Raw genomic sequence first — 13,017 nt, forward strand, 5'->3', positions numbered from 1 at the left:
GCTATGAGGGGTGGCCAGTCCTCTTCTGGCTGTACTGGGTAGAGAGGAACCAGGCTATGAGGGGTGGCCAGTCCTCTTCTGGCTGTACTGGGTAGAGAGGAACCAGGCTCTGAGGGGTGGCCAGTCCTCTTCTGGCTGTACTGGGTAGAGAGGAACCAGGCTCTGAGGGGTGGCCAGTCCTCTTCTGGCTGTACTGGGTAGAGAGGAACCAGGCTATGTGGGGTGGCCAGTCCTCTTCTGGCTGTACTGGGTAGAGAGGAACCAGGCTATGAGGGGTGGCCAGTCCTCTTCTGGCTGTACTGGGTAGAGAGGAACCAGGCTATGAGGGGTGGCCAGTCCTCTTCTGGCTGTACTGGGTAGAGAAGAACCAGGCTATGAGGGGTGGCCAGTCCTCTTCTGGCTGTACTGGGTAGAGAGGAACCAGGCTATGAGGGGTGGCCAGTCCTCTTCTGGCTGTGCCGGGTGGAGATTATAACAGAACATGGCCAAGATGTTCAAATGTTCATAGACGACCAGCAGGGTCAAATAATAATAATCAGAGTGGCATAGGATTTCACACACAATTGTGTTAAAATCCATTTAATTTGTTTTATTTAGAAATTCTTTAGTAAGTAATACTTCAAAGCTAAGTCTAGTTGTCTTATTTTTATTATTTAATAGGTCCTCATGAGAGCCAGTTTCATCATAGCGCTTGGTGGTTTTTGCGACTGCACTTGAAGAAACTTTCAAAGTTCTTGAAATTTCCCATATTGACTCACCAATGTCTTAAAGTAATGATGGACTGTCATTTATCTTTGCTTATTTGAGCTGTTCTTGCCATAATATGGACTTGGTATTTTACCAAATCGGGCTATCTTCTGTATACCACCCCTACCTTGTCACAACACAACAGACTGGCTCAAACACATTAAGAAGGAAAGAAATTCCAGAAATGAACTTTTAACAAAGCACAACTGTTAATTTAAATGCATTCCAGGTGACTACCTCATGAAGCTGGTTGAGAGAATGTCAAGAGTGTGCAAAGCTGTCATCAAGGCAAAGGGTGGCTACTTTGAAGAATCTAAAATATATGATTTGTTTAACACTTTTTTGGTTACTACACGATTCCATATGTGTTATTTCATAGTTCTGATGTCTTCACTATTTTTCTACAATGTAGAAAATAGTAAAAATAAAGAAAAACCCTTGAATGAGTAGGTCTGTCCAAACTTTTGACTGGTATTGAAAATATAATTATTTAATTTTTGGTTAAAGTATCAGTTTTTACGCCACCCAGTAGGTGGCGGCAATAGACGTTTTAGGATGTAGTCTGTAAACCTTAAAGAAGAAGTCCATAGACGACAGTCTCAAGATAAATGTTTCTTCAAAATGTCGAAACAACAGTTGTTGACTGTGTTTATAGCCAAGCGATTAATATCGGCAGCCGTGAACATATTTGGGATAGAGGAAAGGTTGATAGCCCAGTACCAGGAGCCACTAGCAGCAGTGACTGTTGAGATAATGGCGGCGGTGGAAACGACGATTGAACAAGAGCTCTCTAGTTCAAAGCAGGAGATTGAACGTCTACGGAGGCTTCTTCTGGAGTTGGGAGCAGGTTCGTAGATAGGTCTTGAAAGAGAGCGAGAGGGGGTGGGTTACACGGGTAACAAATAACCACCAGAGAGGGGCAGCTAAGTTTAGCCCACAGCATGGCTAGAATGAGCTGTTTTTAAGCAACGCCGGTGTATTTCAGGGGAGAACGAATGCCCCTCCCAGGGAAACCACCGCCCGCGGTACTGCCGGCATTGTTCGCTGAAAACAAGACATCCCATTATAGTGAATAGGAAAATGCCAATTTTCGTGTAAATAAACACATTTCGAAATGTGGGAGTTCAATGGTTCTTTCAGCTCACTGGTTTTCTTGGCCTCAGTGCAGACTTTTTCGTTTCTCTGCTTGTGTCCACCTTGATTTGAGGGTCTTTAACACAGGTTCCTCGCTCTCATCCACATGCCAATCCTCGTATAAATAAACACATTTCGAAAACAATTATTGTACCAATAAATGCTTCCATTACTCCAGATGTACACAAGTTAAGGACAATTTAGTATGTAATGGCAGCCTGCAGTACCCCGGTTGAACTTCAGCTTGACAAACTCAATGAGAGGGCGCACCACTGAGCTAGTCTGCAACAGCACTCTCTGGAGTAGCTGAAACGTCGCGTCTTAATGCCGCGTTCAAAGCAAATGGGAACTCGGAAAATACGAGTTCAAATCATGACGTCAGCGATCGGAAAGTCAGACTTCTTGAAATGGATGACCGTTAATGATTTTTTTTCCCCCAATCTTAGCTCGTTTTTTTCCCAGTTGTTTTGAACGCACTGAAGTCGGATATTTCCGAGTTACCAGTTTTAAACGAGGCATTAGTCTACATACGTTTCCCACATGAGAAGCCGTCATAACCGGCTTCAAATGCGCTATTGAGTCTTCACATGTGAATGAATGGTGTCACGTGATCGATGGCTTTGTCTATTCAAATTGCCATTGGCGTATTTACGCTAGTGTTGCTTTGAATTGCCTTGCAAAAAAAACCTGAACAGTCCACGGGAAGCCGGACGTTAAATTAAATACAATTCCATTTCCTGTGGCAGTGGGCTTGGACTGTTGGTCATTATAACGGGGAATGTGAAATAAAAATATCTAAAGGAATGTATTATTCAGCAGACTTTCCGTTAGCAGCTGAGTTAGAATAGATTCCCACCTGCAGCTCTGCTGTTGGAAAGGGCTTGTACTGAGGAGCAGCTGGAAAGGGCTTGTACTGAGGAGCAGCTGGAAAGGGCTTGTACTGAGGAGCAGCTGGAAAGGGCTTGTATGAGGAGCAGCTGGAAAGGGCTTGTACTGAGGAGCAGCTGGAAAGGGCTTGTACTGAGGAGCAGCTGGAAAGGGCTTGTACTGAGGAGCAGCTGGAAAGGGCTTGTACTGAGGAGCAGCTGGAAAGGGCTTGTACTGAGGAGCAGCTGGAAAGGGCTTGTACTGAGGAGCAGCTGGAAAGGGCTTGTACTGAGGAGCAGCTGGAAAGGGCTTGTACTGAGGAGCAGCTGGAAAGGGCTTGTACTGAGGAGTCAAACTGGGGCAAAATGTGTCTCGGAAAACACCAAATGTATTTTTCCAATTATCCAAAATCTTTAGTAACCACAGAGAGTCAGGACACCTGTTTAACGTCCCATCCGAAAGACAGCACCCTACACAGGGCAATGTCCCCAATCACTGCCTTGGGGCATTGGGATATTTTTTTTTAGACTAGAGGAAACAGTGCCTCCTACTGTCCCTCCAACACTACTTCCAGCTGGTCTCCCATCCAGGGACCAACCCTGCTTAGCTTGAGTGGTAAACCAGCAGTGGGATGCAGGGTGGTATGTTGCTGGCCAACCACATATAAGAGTAATGTGATGTAGCCTAATGTAAGTAGATATCTAGCTAAGACCTCTGGGATGTGATGTAGCCTAATGTAAGTAGATATCTAGCTAAGCCCTCTGGGATGTAATGTAGCCTAATGTAAGTAGCTAAGCCCTCTGGGATGTGATGTAGCCTAATGTAAGTAGCTAAGACCTCTGGGATGTAATGTAGCCTAATGTAAGTAGCTAAGCCCTCTGGGATGTAATGTAGCCTAATGTAAGTAGCTAAGACCTCTGGGATGTAATGTAGCCTAATGTAAGTAGATATCTAGCTAAGCCCTCTGGGATGTAATGTAGCCGAATGTAAGTAGCTAAGCCCTCTGGGATGTGATGTAGCCTAATGTAATTGGCTAAGCCCTCTGGGATGTGATGTAGCCTAATGTAAGTAGATATCTAGCTAAGGCCTCTGGGATGTGATGTAGCCTAATGTAAGTAGATATCTAGCTAAGCCCTCTGGGATGTAATGTAGCCTAATGTAATTAGATATCTAGCTAAGCCCTCTGGGATGTGATGTAGCCTAATGTAAGTAGCTAAGCCCTCTGGGATGTGATGTAGCCTAATGTAAGTAGCTAAGACCTCTGGGATGTAATGTAGCCTAATGTAATTAGATATCTAGCTAAGTCCTCTGGGATATGATGTAGCCTAATGTAAGTAGATATCTAGCTCAGCCCTCTGGGATGTGATGTAGCCTAATGTAAGTAGATATCTAGCTACGCCCTCTGGGATGTGATGCAGCCTAATGTAAGTAGCTAAGCCCTCTGGGATGTGATGTAGCCTAATGTAAGTAGATATCTAGCTAAGCCCTCTGGGATGTGATGTAGCCTAATGTAAGTAGATATCTAGCTACGCCCTCTGGGATGTGATGTAGCCTAATGTAAGTAGATATCTAGCTAAGCCCTCTGGGATGTGATGTAGCCTAATGTAAGTAGATATCTAGCTACGCCCTCTGGGATGTGATGCAGCCTAATGTAAGTAGCTAAGCCCTCTGGGATGTGATGTAGCCTAATGTAAGTAGATATCTAGCTAAGCCCTCTGGGATGTGATGTAGCCTAATGTAAGTAGCTAAGCCCTCTGGGATGTGATGTAGCCTATCTAGCGAAGCCCTTTCATCCATTGTCATTTCTCATTGTGGCCAAAGCAAAGAGCAGCCAACCTCCTAGCTAGATTCACTACTATATGCTGTTTGATATCCCTTTAGCCTCAGCAGAGCGTAGACACACGAGTGTATTTGGATAAATATGACATTTCTTTGTTTTTGTCTAACTGGATAATTATTCCGTCTCCTTCTCTCCAGACCCCCAGCAGCTAACTGTCCCTGAAGAGGAGGTTCCCCCTGAGCAGCAGCACTGTGAGCAGGAGTGGAGCCCCAGTCTGGGGCAGCAGGACACAGAGCCCACACAGATTAAAGAGGAACAGGAGGAACTCGGGACGAGTCAGGAGGAACTCGGGACGAGTCAGGAGGAACTCGGGACGAGTCAGGAGGAACTCGGGACGAGTCAGGAGGAACTCTGGACGAGTCAGGAGGAACTCGGGACGAGTCAGGAGGAACTCGGGACGAGTCAGGAGGAAGAGCAGCTTCACAGACTTGAGTCTGATTCCACAGATGTTGTAGAGTTCATATTTACTGCTCCTCCCTGTGTGGAAAAGTACTCTGATCAGGACAGAGAGAGAGAGAGGGACTCTCTACCCACCAACACAACTGAACAGATCCAAACAGAACCTAATGGAGAGGACTACAGAGTATCAGAACCTAATGGAGAGGACTACAGAGTATCAGAACCTAATGGAGAGGACTACAGAGTATCAGAACCTAATGGAGAGGACTACAGAGTATCAGAACCTAATGGAGAGGACTACAGAGTATCAGAACCTAATGGAGAGGACTACAGAGTATCAGAACCAACCAGTGACTCTCTGCTCCTCTCTGCAGTAAATCCAGACTGTTCTGCAGCTCACAGTGAAATCATTGTAAGTGTGGATGAGGATGAGAGCGAGGAACCTGTGTTAAAGACCCTCAAATCGAGGAGGACACAGGCAGAGAAACGACAAAGCTCTCAAGTCTGCACTGAGGCCAAGACAACCAGTGAGCTGAAAGAACCATTGAAGTCTCACACAAATAAGAAACCATTTAAATGTCCTGTGTGCAGTAAACGCTATAAGACACTAGGCGGTTTAAAAACGCATCAGAGAATTCACTCAACTGAAAATAATCATCACTGCAAGAAATGTGGCAAATCATTTAACTTGTTGCAACAATGGAAGAAACATATGAAGAATCACACAGAGGAGGAATCACCGACGTGTCATGTGTGCAGTAAAAGTTTTAAACTACCAAACCATCTGAAAACTCATATGAGATGCCACACCGTAGAGAAACCCAGTCAGTGTCCAACATGTGAAAAACACTTTAAGTCAGCGAAAGAGCTAGAGATTCACCAGAGAATTCACACGGGAGAGAAACCATATGCATGTCCGACATGTGAAAAACACTTTAAGTCAGCGAAAGACCTAAAGAAACATCAGAGAATTCACATTGAAGATCAACTATACCAGTGTCCAACATGTGAAAAACACTTTAAGTCAAAGTACAACCTTAAACACCACAAGAAAATTCACACCGAAGAGAAATCATATAGCTGCAATGATTGTGTCAAGTGCTACAGGACAAAGACTGGCTTAGAAGAGCACGTGAGGACTCACACAGGGGAGAAACCTTTTAAGTGTTCTGTGTGTGAAAAGTGCTTTACTTCAACAACCATTCTAAGACGCCACGAGAGAACTCACAGTGGAGAGAAACCACACGGATGCACACAATGCAACAAACGCTTCCCTGTCAAGTCAGACCTGGTTAAACACATGAGAACGCACACAGGGGAGAAACCTTTTAGCTGTAAAGAATGTGGCAGATGTTTCAGTCATAACATTAGCCTGAGACTGCACATGAGAACTCACACAGGGGTGAAACCGTACAGCTGCAAAGAATGTGGCAAATGTTTTTCTGTTAACAGTAACCTGAGAATGCACATGAAAATTCACACAGGAGAGAAATCGTTTTGTTGCCAAGAATGTGGTAAATGTTTCCGTCATAAAATTAGCCTGAGACTGCATATGATGACTCACAGTGGTGGTGAGAATCTTCATGAATGTTCTCAATGCAACAAACGGTTCCCCATCAAATCTCTCCTGGTTAAACACATGATAAAACACACAGGGGAGAAAACTAATAGCTGCAAAGAATGTAGCAAATGTTTCCTTCATAACATTAGCCTGAGACTGCACATGAGAATGCACACAGGGGAGAAATCATATACCTGCAAAGCGTGTGGCAAATGTTTCCAAAACAAGATGGTTCTGACTAGGCATATGAGAACTCACAAAGGAGAGAATCCATATAAGTGTCCTCTTTGTGTCAGTTCCCTTATGTCATCAAATGAACTAAAACATAACTACTTGGGAGAGAAACCAGAGACCGACCAACCAGAGAATCCATCGTGCCTCTGCAGCGATTGTGGCAAACGCTTCCCAACGATGAAAACCCTGAGAGACCACATGAGGACCACACATGAAGAAAAAAGGCATCCGTGTTCTGTTTGTGGAGATTTCTTTATGTCGTTGGGTTCTCTTAAAGTTCACCAGAAAATACACACAGGAGAGAAACCCCACCAGTGTTCTGTTTGTGGGAAATATTTTGCATTGTAGTGATGGAAAGTTTGGCTCTTTTGACAGACTCTGATCTTTGACTCATTTAAATAAATAAAATAACTCCTCTTTTGACTAATTTATTTCGAGTCAGTAATACCCAGAGCACGCAGGACCCCCTACCGGTGAATGAGGAAATGATTCTACAAGCCTCTCGTTCACAATAAGGGGCTTATTGGAGTCGTCATTTGTAAAAGTGGCTTTAAGCAATGTACATTTGTGGTTGCCATACATACGGAGGATATTATTTATTGATACCTTGTGGAAGGAGGTCTAGGTACTAGATTGCCAAGGCATTCAGTCGAGTCGTTACAGAGGCTTGACTGCTGTGAGGGTAATATGCACAATATCATTCACAAACTGCAGCACCCCCAAACGATTTGTGTTCGAGTTTGTTGAGCAGAGGCGGTGGTATGTTTTGGTTCTACAAGCTGTGTATCATCATCATAACATTCAATTATTAATGAGTCCGGAGCAGCAGGTAGCCTAGTGGTTAGAGTGTAGAGGTGGCAGGTAGCCTAGTGGTTAGAGTGTAGAGGCGGCAGGTAGCCTAGTGGTTAGAGTGTAGGGGCGGCAGGGTAGCCTAGTGGTTAGAGTGTAGAGGCGGCGGGTAGCCTAGTGGTTAGAGTGTAGAGGTGGCAGGTAGCCTAGTGGTTAGAGTGTAGAGGTGGCAGGTAGCCTAGTGGTTAGAGTGTAGAGGCGGCAGGTAGCCTAGTGGTTAGAGTGTAGAGGCGGCAGGGTAGCCTAGTGGTTAGAGTGTAGAGGCGGCAGGGTAGCCTAGTGGTTAGAGTGTAGAGGTGGCAGGTAGCCTAGTGGTTAGAGTGTAGAGGTGGCAGGTAGCCTAGTGGTTAGAGTGTAGAGGTGGCAGGTAGCCTAGTGGTTAGAGTGTAGAGGCGGCAGGGTAGCCTAGTGGTTAGAGTGTAGGGGCGGCAGGTAGCCTAGTGGTTAGAGTGTAGAGGCAGCAGGGTAGTCTAGTGGTTAGAGTGTAGAGGTGGCAGGTAGCCTAGTGGTTAGAGTGTAGGGGCGGCAGGGTAGCCTAGTGGTTAGAGTGTAGGGGCGGCAGGGTAGCCTAGTGGTTAGAGTGTAGGGGCGGCAGGTAGCCTAGTGGTTAGAGTGTAGGGACGGCAGGGTAGCCTAGTGGTTAGAGTGTAGGGACGGCAGGGTAGCCTAGTGGTTAGAGTGTAGAGGCGGCAGGTAGCCTAGTGGTTAGAGTGTAGAGGCGGCAGGGTAGCCTAGTGGTTAGAGTGTAGAGGCGGCAGGGTAGCCTAGTGGTTAGAGTGTAGGGGCGGCAGGTAGCCTAGTGGTTAGAGTGTAGGGGCGGCAGGTAGCCTAGTGGTTAGAGTGTAGGGGCGGCAGGTAGCCTAGTGGTTAGAGTGTAGGGGCGGCAGGTAGACTAGTGGTTAGAGTGTAGAGGCGGCAGGGTAGCCTAGTGGTTAGAGTGTAGAGGCGGCAGGGTAGCCTAGTGGTTAGAGTGTAGAGGTGGCAGGTAGCCTAGTGGTTAGAGTGTAGAGGTGGCAGGTAGCCTAGTGGTTAGAGTGTAGAGGCGGCAGGGTAGCCTAGTGGTTAGAGTGTAGGGGCGGCAGGTAGCCTAGTGGTTAGAGTGTAGAGGCAGCAGGGTAGTCTAGTGGTTAGAGTGTAGAGGTGGCAGGTAGCCTAGTGGTTAGAGTGTAGGGGCGGCAGGGTAGCCTAGTGGTTAGAGTGTAGGGGCGGCAGGTAGCCTAGTGGTTAGAGTGTAGGGGCGGCAGGTAGCCTAGTGGTTAGAGTGTAGAGGCGGCAGGGTAGCCTAGTGGTTAGAGTGTAGGGACGGCAGGGTAGCCTAGTGGTTAGAGTGTAGAGGCGGCAGGTAGCCTAGTGGTTAGAGTGTAGGGGCGGCAGGTAGCCTAGTGGTTAGAGTGTAGGGGCGGCAGGTAGACTAGTGGTTAGAGTGTAGGGGCGGCAGGTAGCCTAGTGGTTAGAGTGTAGAGGTGGTAGGTAGCCTAGTGGTTTATGGCAGGCAGGTAGCCTAGTGGTTAGAGTGTAGAGGCGGCAGGGAGCCTAGTGGTTAGAGTGTAGAGGCGGCAGGGTAGCCTAGTGGTTAGAGTGTAGAGGTGGCAGGTAGCCTAGTGGTTAGAGTGTAGAGGCAGCAGGGTAGCCTAGTGGTTAGAGTGTAGAGGTGGCAGGTAGCCTAGTGGTTAGACTGTAGAGGTGGCAGGTAGCCTAGTGGTTATAGTGTAGGGGTGGCAGGTAGTCTAGTGGTTAGAGTGTAGGGGCGGCAGGTAGACTAGTGGTTAGAGTGTAGGGGCGGCAGGTAGCCTAGTGGTTAGAGGGTTGGACTAGTAACCTGAAGGTTGCAAGATCGAATCCCCCGAGCTGACAGGGTAAAAATCTGTCGTTCTGCCCCTGAACAAGGCAGTTAACCCACTGTTCCCTGGTAGGCCGTTATTGAAAATAAGAATTTGTTCTTAGCTGATTTACTGAGTTAAATAAATGTTAAATAACTATTAACTGAACGCACGGTGCAAGAATTATCAGATCTAAACATGTCTTTTTGTTCACTGCGCTCTCTGCAGGCGTATCTGTTTCCTGCCTGGGTTTATGACAGACAGCTGTTGGTCAGAGCATGTCTCTGCAGGCCTATCTGTTTCCTGCCTGGGTATATGACAGACAGCTGTTGGTCAGAGTATCTGTTTCTGTGGAGCTGGTCAGAGCATGGAGGATCTGTTTCCTGCCTGGGTATAGACAGACAGCTGTTGGTCAGAGTCAAAACTCCAGGCCTAAAATGAGAAGCTGTTGGTCTCTGAAGGCCTATCTGTTTCCTGCCTGGGTTTATGACAGACAGCTGTTGGTCAGCATGTTATCTAAAACTCCACCAGGGAGTTCACTCTGGAGAGAAACGTTGTCAGGTTATCTAAAACTCCACCAGGAGTTCACTCTGGGAGAAACGTTGTCAGGTTATCTAAAACTGTTTCCACCTGGGTTTATGGAGTTGGTCAGAGCACTCTGTCAGGCCTATCTGTTTCCTGCCTGGGTATATGACAGACAGCTGTTAGCATGTCTCTCAGGCCTATCTGTTTCTAAAACTGTTGGTCAGAGCATGGAGTTCACTCTGGGATGAGAAGCTGTTGTCAGGTTATCTGGAAAACTCCACCAGGAGTTCACTCTATAGAGAGAAACGTTGTCAGCAGGTCAACCGAAAACTCCAAAATGGAGTTCACTCAGAAAAACAAGAGTAAAAACGTTCACAAAGAACGGTTATCTAAAACTTCACCAGGGAGTTCACTCTGGAGAGAAACGTTGTCAGGTTATCTAAAACTCCACCAGGGAGTTCACTCTGGAGAGAAACGTTGTCAGGTTATCTAAAACTCCACCAGGGAGTTCACTCTGGAGAGAAACGTTGTCAGGTTATCTAAAACTCCACCAGGGAGTTCACTCTGGAGAGAAACGTTGTCAGGTTATCTAAAACTCCACCAGGAGTTCACTCTGGAGAGAAACGTTGTCAGGTTATCTAAAACTCCATCAGGGAGTTCACTCTGGAGAGAAACGTTGTCAGGTTATCTAAAACTCCACCAGGAGTTCACTCTGGAGAGAAACGTTGTCAGGTTATCTAAAACTCCACCAGGGAGTTCACTCTGGAGAGAAACGTTGTCAGGTTATCTAAAACTCCACCAGGGAGTTCACTCTGGAGAGAAACGTTGTCAGGTTATCTAAAACTCCACCAGGGAGTTCACTCTGGAGAGAAACGTTGTCAGGTTATCTAAAACTCCACCAGGGAGTTCACTCTGGAGAGAAACGTTGTCAGGTTATCTAAAACTCCATCAGGGAGTTCACTCTGGAGAGAAACGTTGTCAGGTTATCTAAAACTCCACCAGGAGTTCACTCTGAGAGAAACGTTGTCAGGTTATCTAAAACTCCACCAGGAGTTCACTCTGGAGAGAAACGTTGTCAGGTTATCTAAAACTCCACCAGGGAGTTCACTCTGGAGAGAAACGTTGTCAGGTTATCTAAAACTCCACCAGGGAGTTCACTCTGGAGAGAAACGTTGTCAGGTTATCTAAAACTCCACCAGGGAGTTCACTCTGAGAGAAACGTAGTCAGGTTATCTAAAACTCCACCAGGGAGTTCACTCTGGAGAGAAACGTTGTCAGGTTATCTAAAACTCCACCAGGGAGTTCACTCTGGAGAGAAACGTTGTCAGGTTATCTAAAACTCCACCAGGGAGTTCACTCTGGAGAGAAACGTTGTCAGGTTATCTAAAACTCCACCAGGGAGTTCACTCTGAGAGAAACGTTGTCAGGTTATCTAAAACTCCACCAGGGAGTTCACTCTGGAGAGAAACGTTGTCAGGTTATCTAAAACTCCACCAGGGAGTTCACTCTGGAGAGAAACGTTGTCAGGTTATCTAAAACTCCACCAGGGAGTTCACTCTGGAGAGAAACGTTGTCAGGTTATCTAAAACTCCACCAGGGAGTTCACTCTGGAGAGAAACGTTGTCAGGTTATCTAAAACTCCACCAGGGAGTTCACTCTGGAGAGAAACGTTGTCAGGTTATCTAAAACTCCACCAGGGAGTTCACTCTGGAGAGAAACGTTGTCAGGTTATCTAAAACTCCACCAGGGAGTTCACTCGGGAGAGAAACCGTTCTGCTGCAGCTGCTTTAAAAATGGACAGAACTTGTAGAACCTGGTAGAAAGTCAGTTGTTTTCATAGAGAGCAGTCAGTCAGTGTCTTGGCACCAAGAGTCCCTGTTCATCTATGATGAAGACAGTGTCCTGAGTGGTATTATATCTCAACCCTGTTCATCTATGATGAAGACAGTGACCTGAGTGGTATTATATCTCAACCCTGTTCATCTATGATGAAGACAGTGACCTGAGTGGTATTATATCTCAACCCTGTTCATCTATGATAGACTGAGTGGTATTATATCTATGATAGACTGAGTGGTATTATATCTATGATAGACTGAGTGGTATTATATCTCAACCCTGTTCATCTATGATAGACAGTGGTATTATATCTCAACCCTGTTCATCTATGATAGACTGAGTGGTATTATATCTATGATAGACTGAGTGGTATTATATCTCAGAAGGACACCTTTGTTTTACGAAGGTTCATTGTTCACTAATGTCTGATTTTAACATTGTTATCGAACAACTATTAATCTGTCTTCACATGAATAAACTGACAACACATTGTCAACAAGCAGACTGCACTGGACTTTTAAAGGCACATTGTCAACAAGCAGACTGCACTGGACTTTTAAAGGCACATTGTCAACAAGCAGACTGCACTGGACTTTTAAAGGCACATTGTCAACAAGCAGACTGCACTTGACTTTTAAAGGCACATTGTCAACAAGCAGACTGCACTGGACTTTTAAAGGCACATTGTCAACAAGCAGACTGCACTGGACTTTTAAAGGCACATTGTCAACAAGCAGACTGCAGTTGACTTTTAAAGGCACATTGTCAACAAGCAGACTGCACTGGACTTTTAAAGGCACATTGTCAACAAGCAGACTGCACTGGACTTTTAAAGGCACATTGTCAACAAGCAGACTGCACTGGACTTTTAAAGGCACATTGTCAACAAGCAGACTGCACTGGACTTTTAAAGGCACATTGTCAACAAGCAGACTGCACTGGACTTTTAAAGGCACATTGTCAACAAGCAGACTGCACTGGACTTTTAAAGGCACATTGTCAACAAGCAGACTGCACTGGACTTTTAAAGGCACATTGTCAACAAGCAGACTGCACTGGACTTTTAAAGGCACATTGTCAACAAGCAGACTGCACTTGACTTTTAAAGGCACATTGTCAACAAGCAGACTGCAGTTGACTTTTAAAGGCACATTGTCAACAAGCAGACTGCACTTGACTTTTAAAGGCACATTGTCAACAAG

At 45.8% G+C, this 13,017-nt stretch overlaps 1 protein-coding gene across 1 annotated transcript; it reads left to right on the forward strand.

Moving 5' to 3' along the window:
- Positions 1 to 1,292: 1,292 nt before the first annotated feature.
- Positions 1,293 to 7,209, forward strand: LOC115119996 (zinc finger protein 345-like). Its single transcript, XM_065010843.1, has 2 exons — positions 1,293 to 1,594; positions 4,726 to 7,209. Exons 1-2 carry the CDS (start codon positions 1,369 to 1,371, stop codon positions 7,128 to 7,130), a joined length of 2,631 nt encoding a protein of 876 aa, XP_064866915.1. The 5' UTR covers positions 1,293 to 1,368; the 3' UTR covers positions 7,131 to 7,209.
- Positions 7,210 to 13,017: the final 5,808 nt, after the last annotated feature.

This window comes from Oncorhynchus nerka, linkage group LG26 (assembly GCF_034236695.1).
Source record: "Oncorhynchus nerka isolate Pitt River linkage group LG26, Oner_Uvic_2.0, whole genome shotgun sequence".
Classification (NCBI taxonomy): Eukaryota; Metazoa; Chordata; class Actinopteri; order Salmoniformes; family Salmonidae; genus Oncorhynchus; species Oncorhynchus nerka.

Bases quoted from the DNA above. Each gene is read 5' to 3' on its own strand.
- LOC115119996 (XM_065010843.1), top strand. From the start codon at position 1,369: ATGTCGAAACAACAGTTGTTGACTGTGTTTATAGCCAAGCGATTAATA. The intron at 1,595-4,725 runs GTTCGTAGATAG...CCTTCTCTCCAG, and splicing joins TCTTCTGGAGTTGGGAGCAG to ACCCCCAGCAGCTAACTGTC.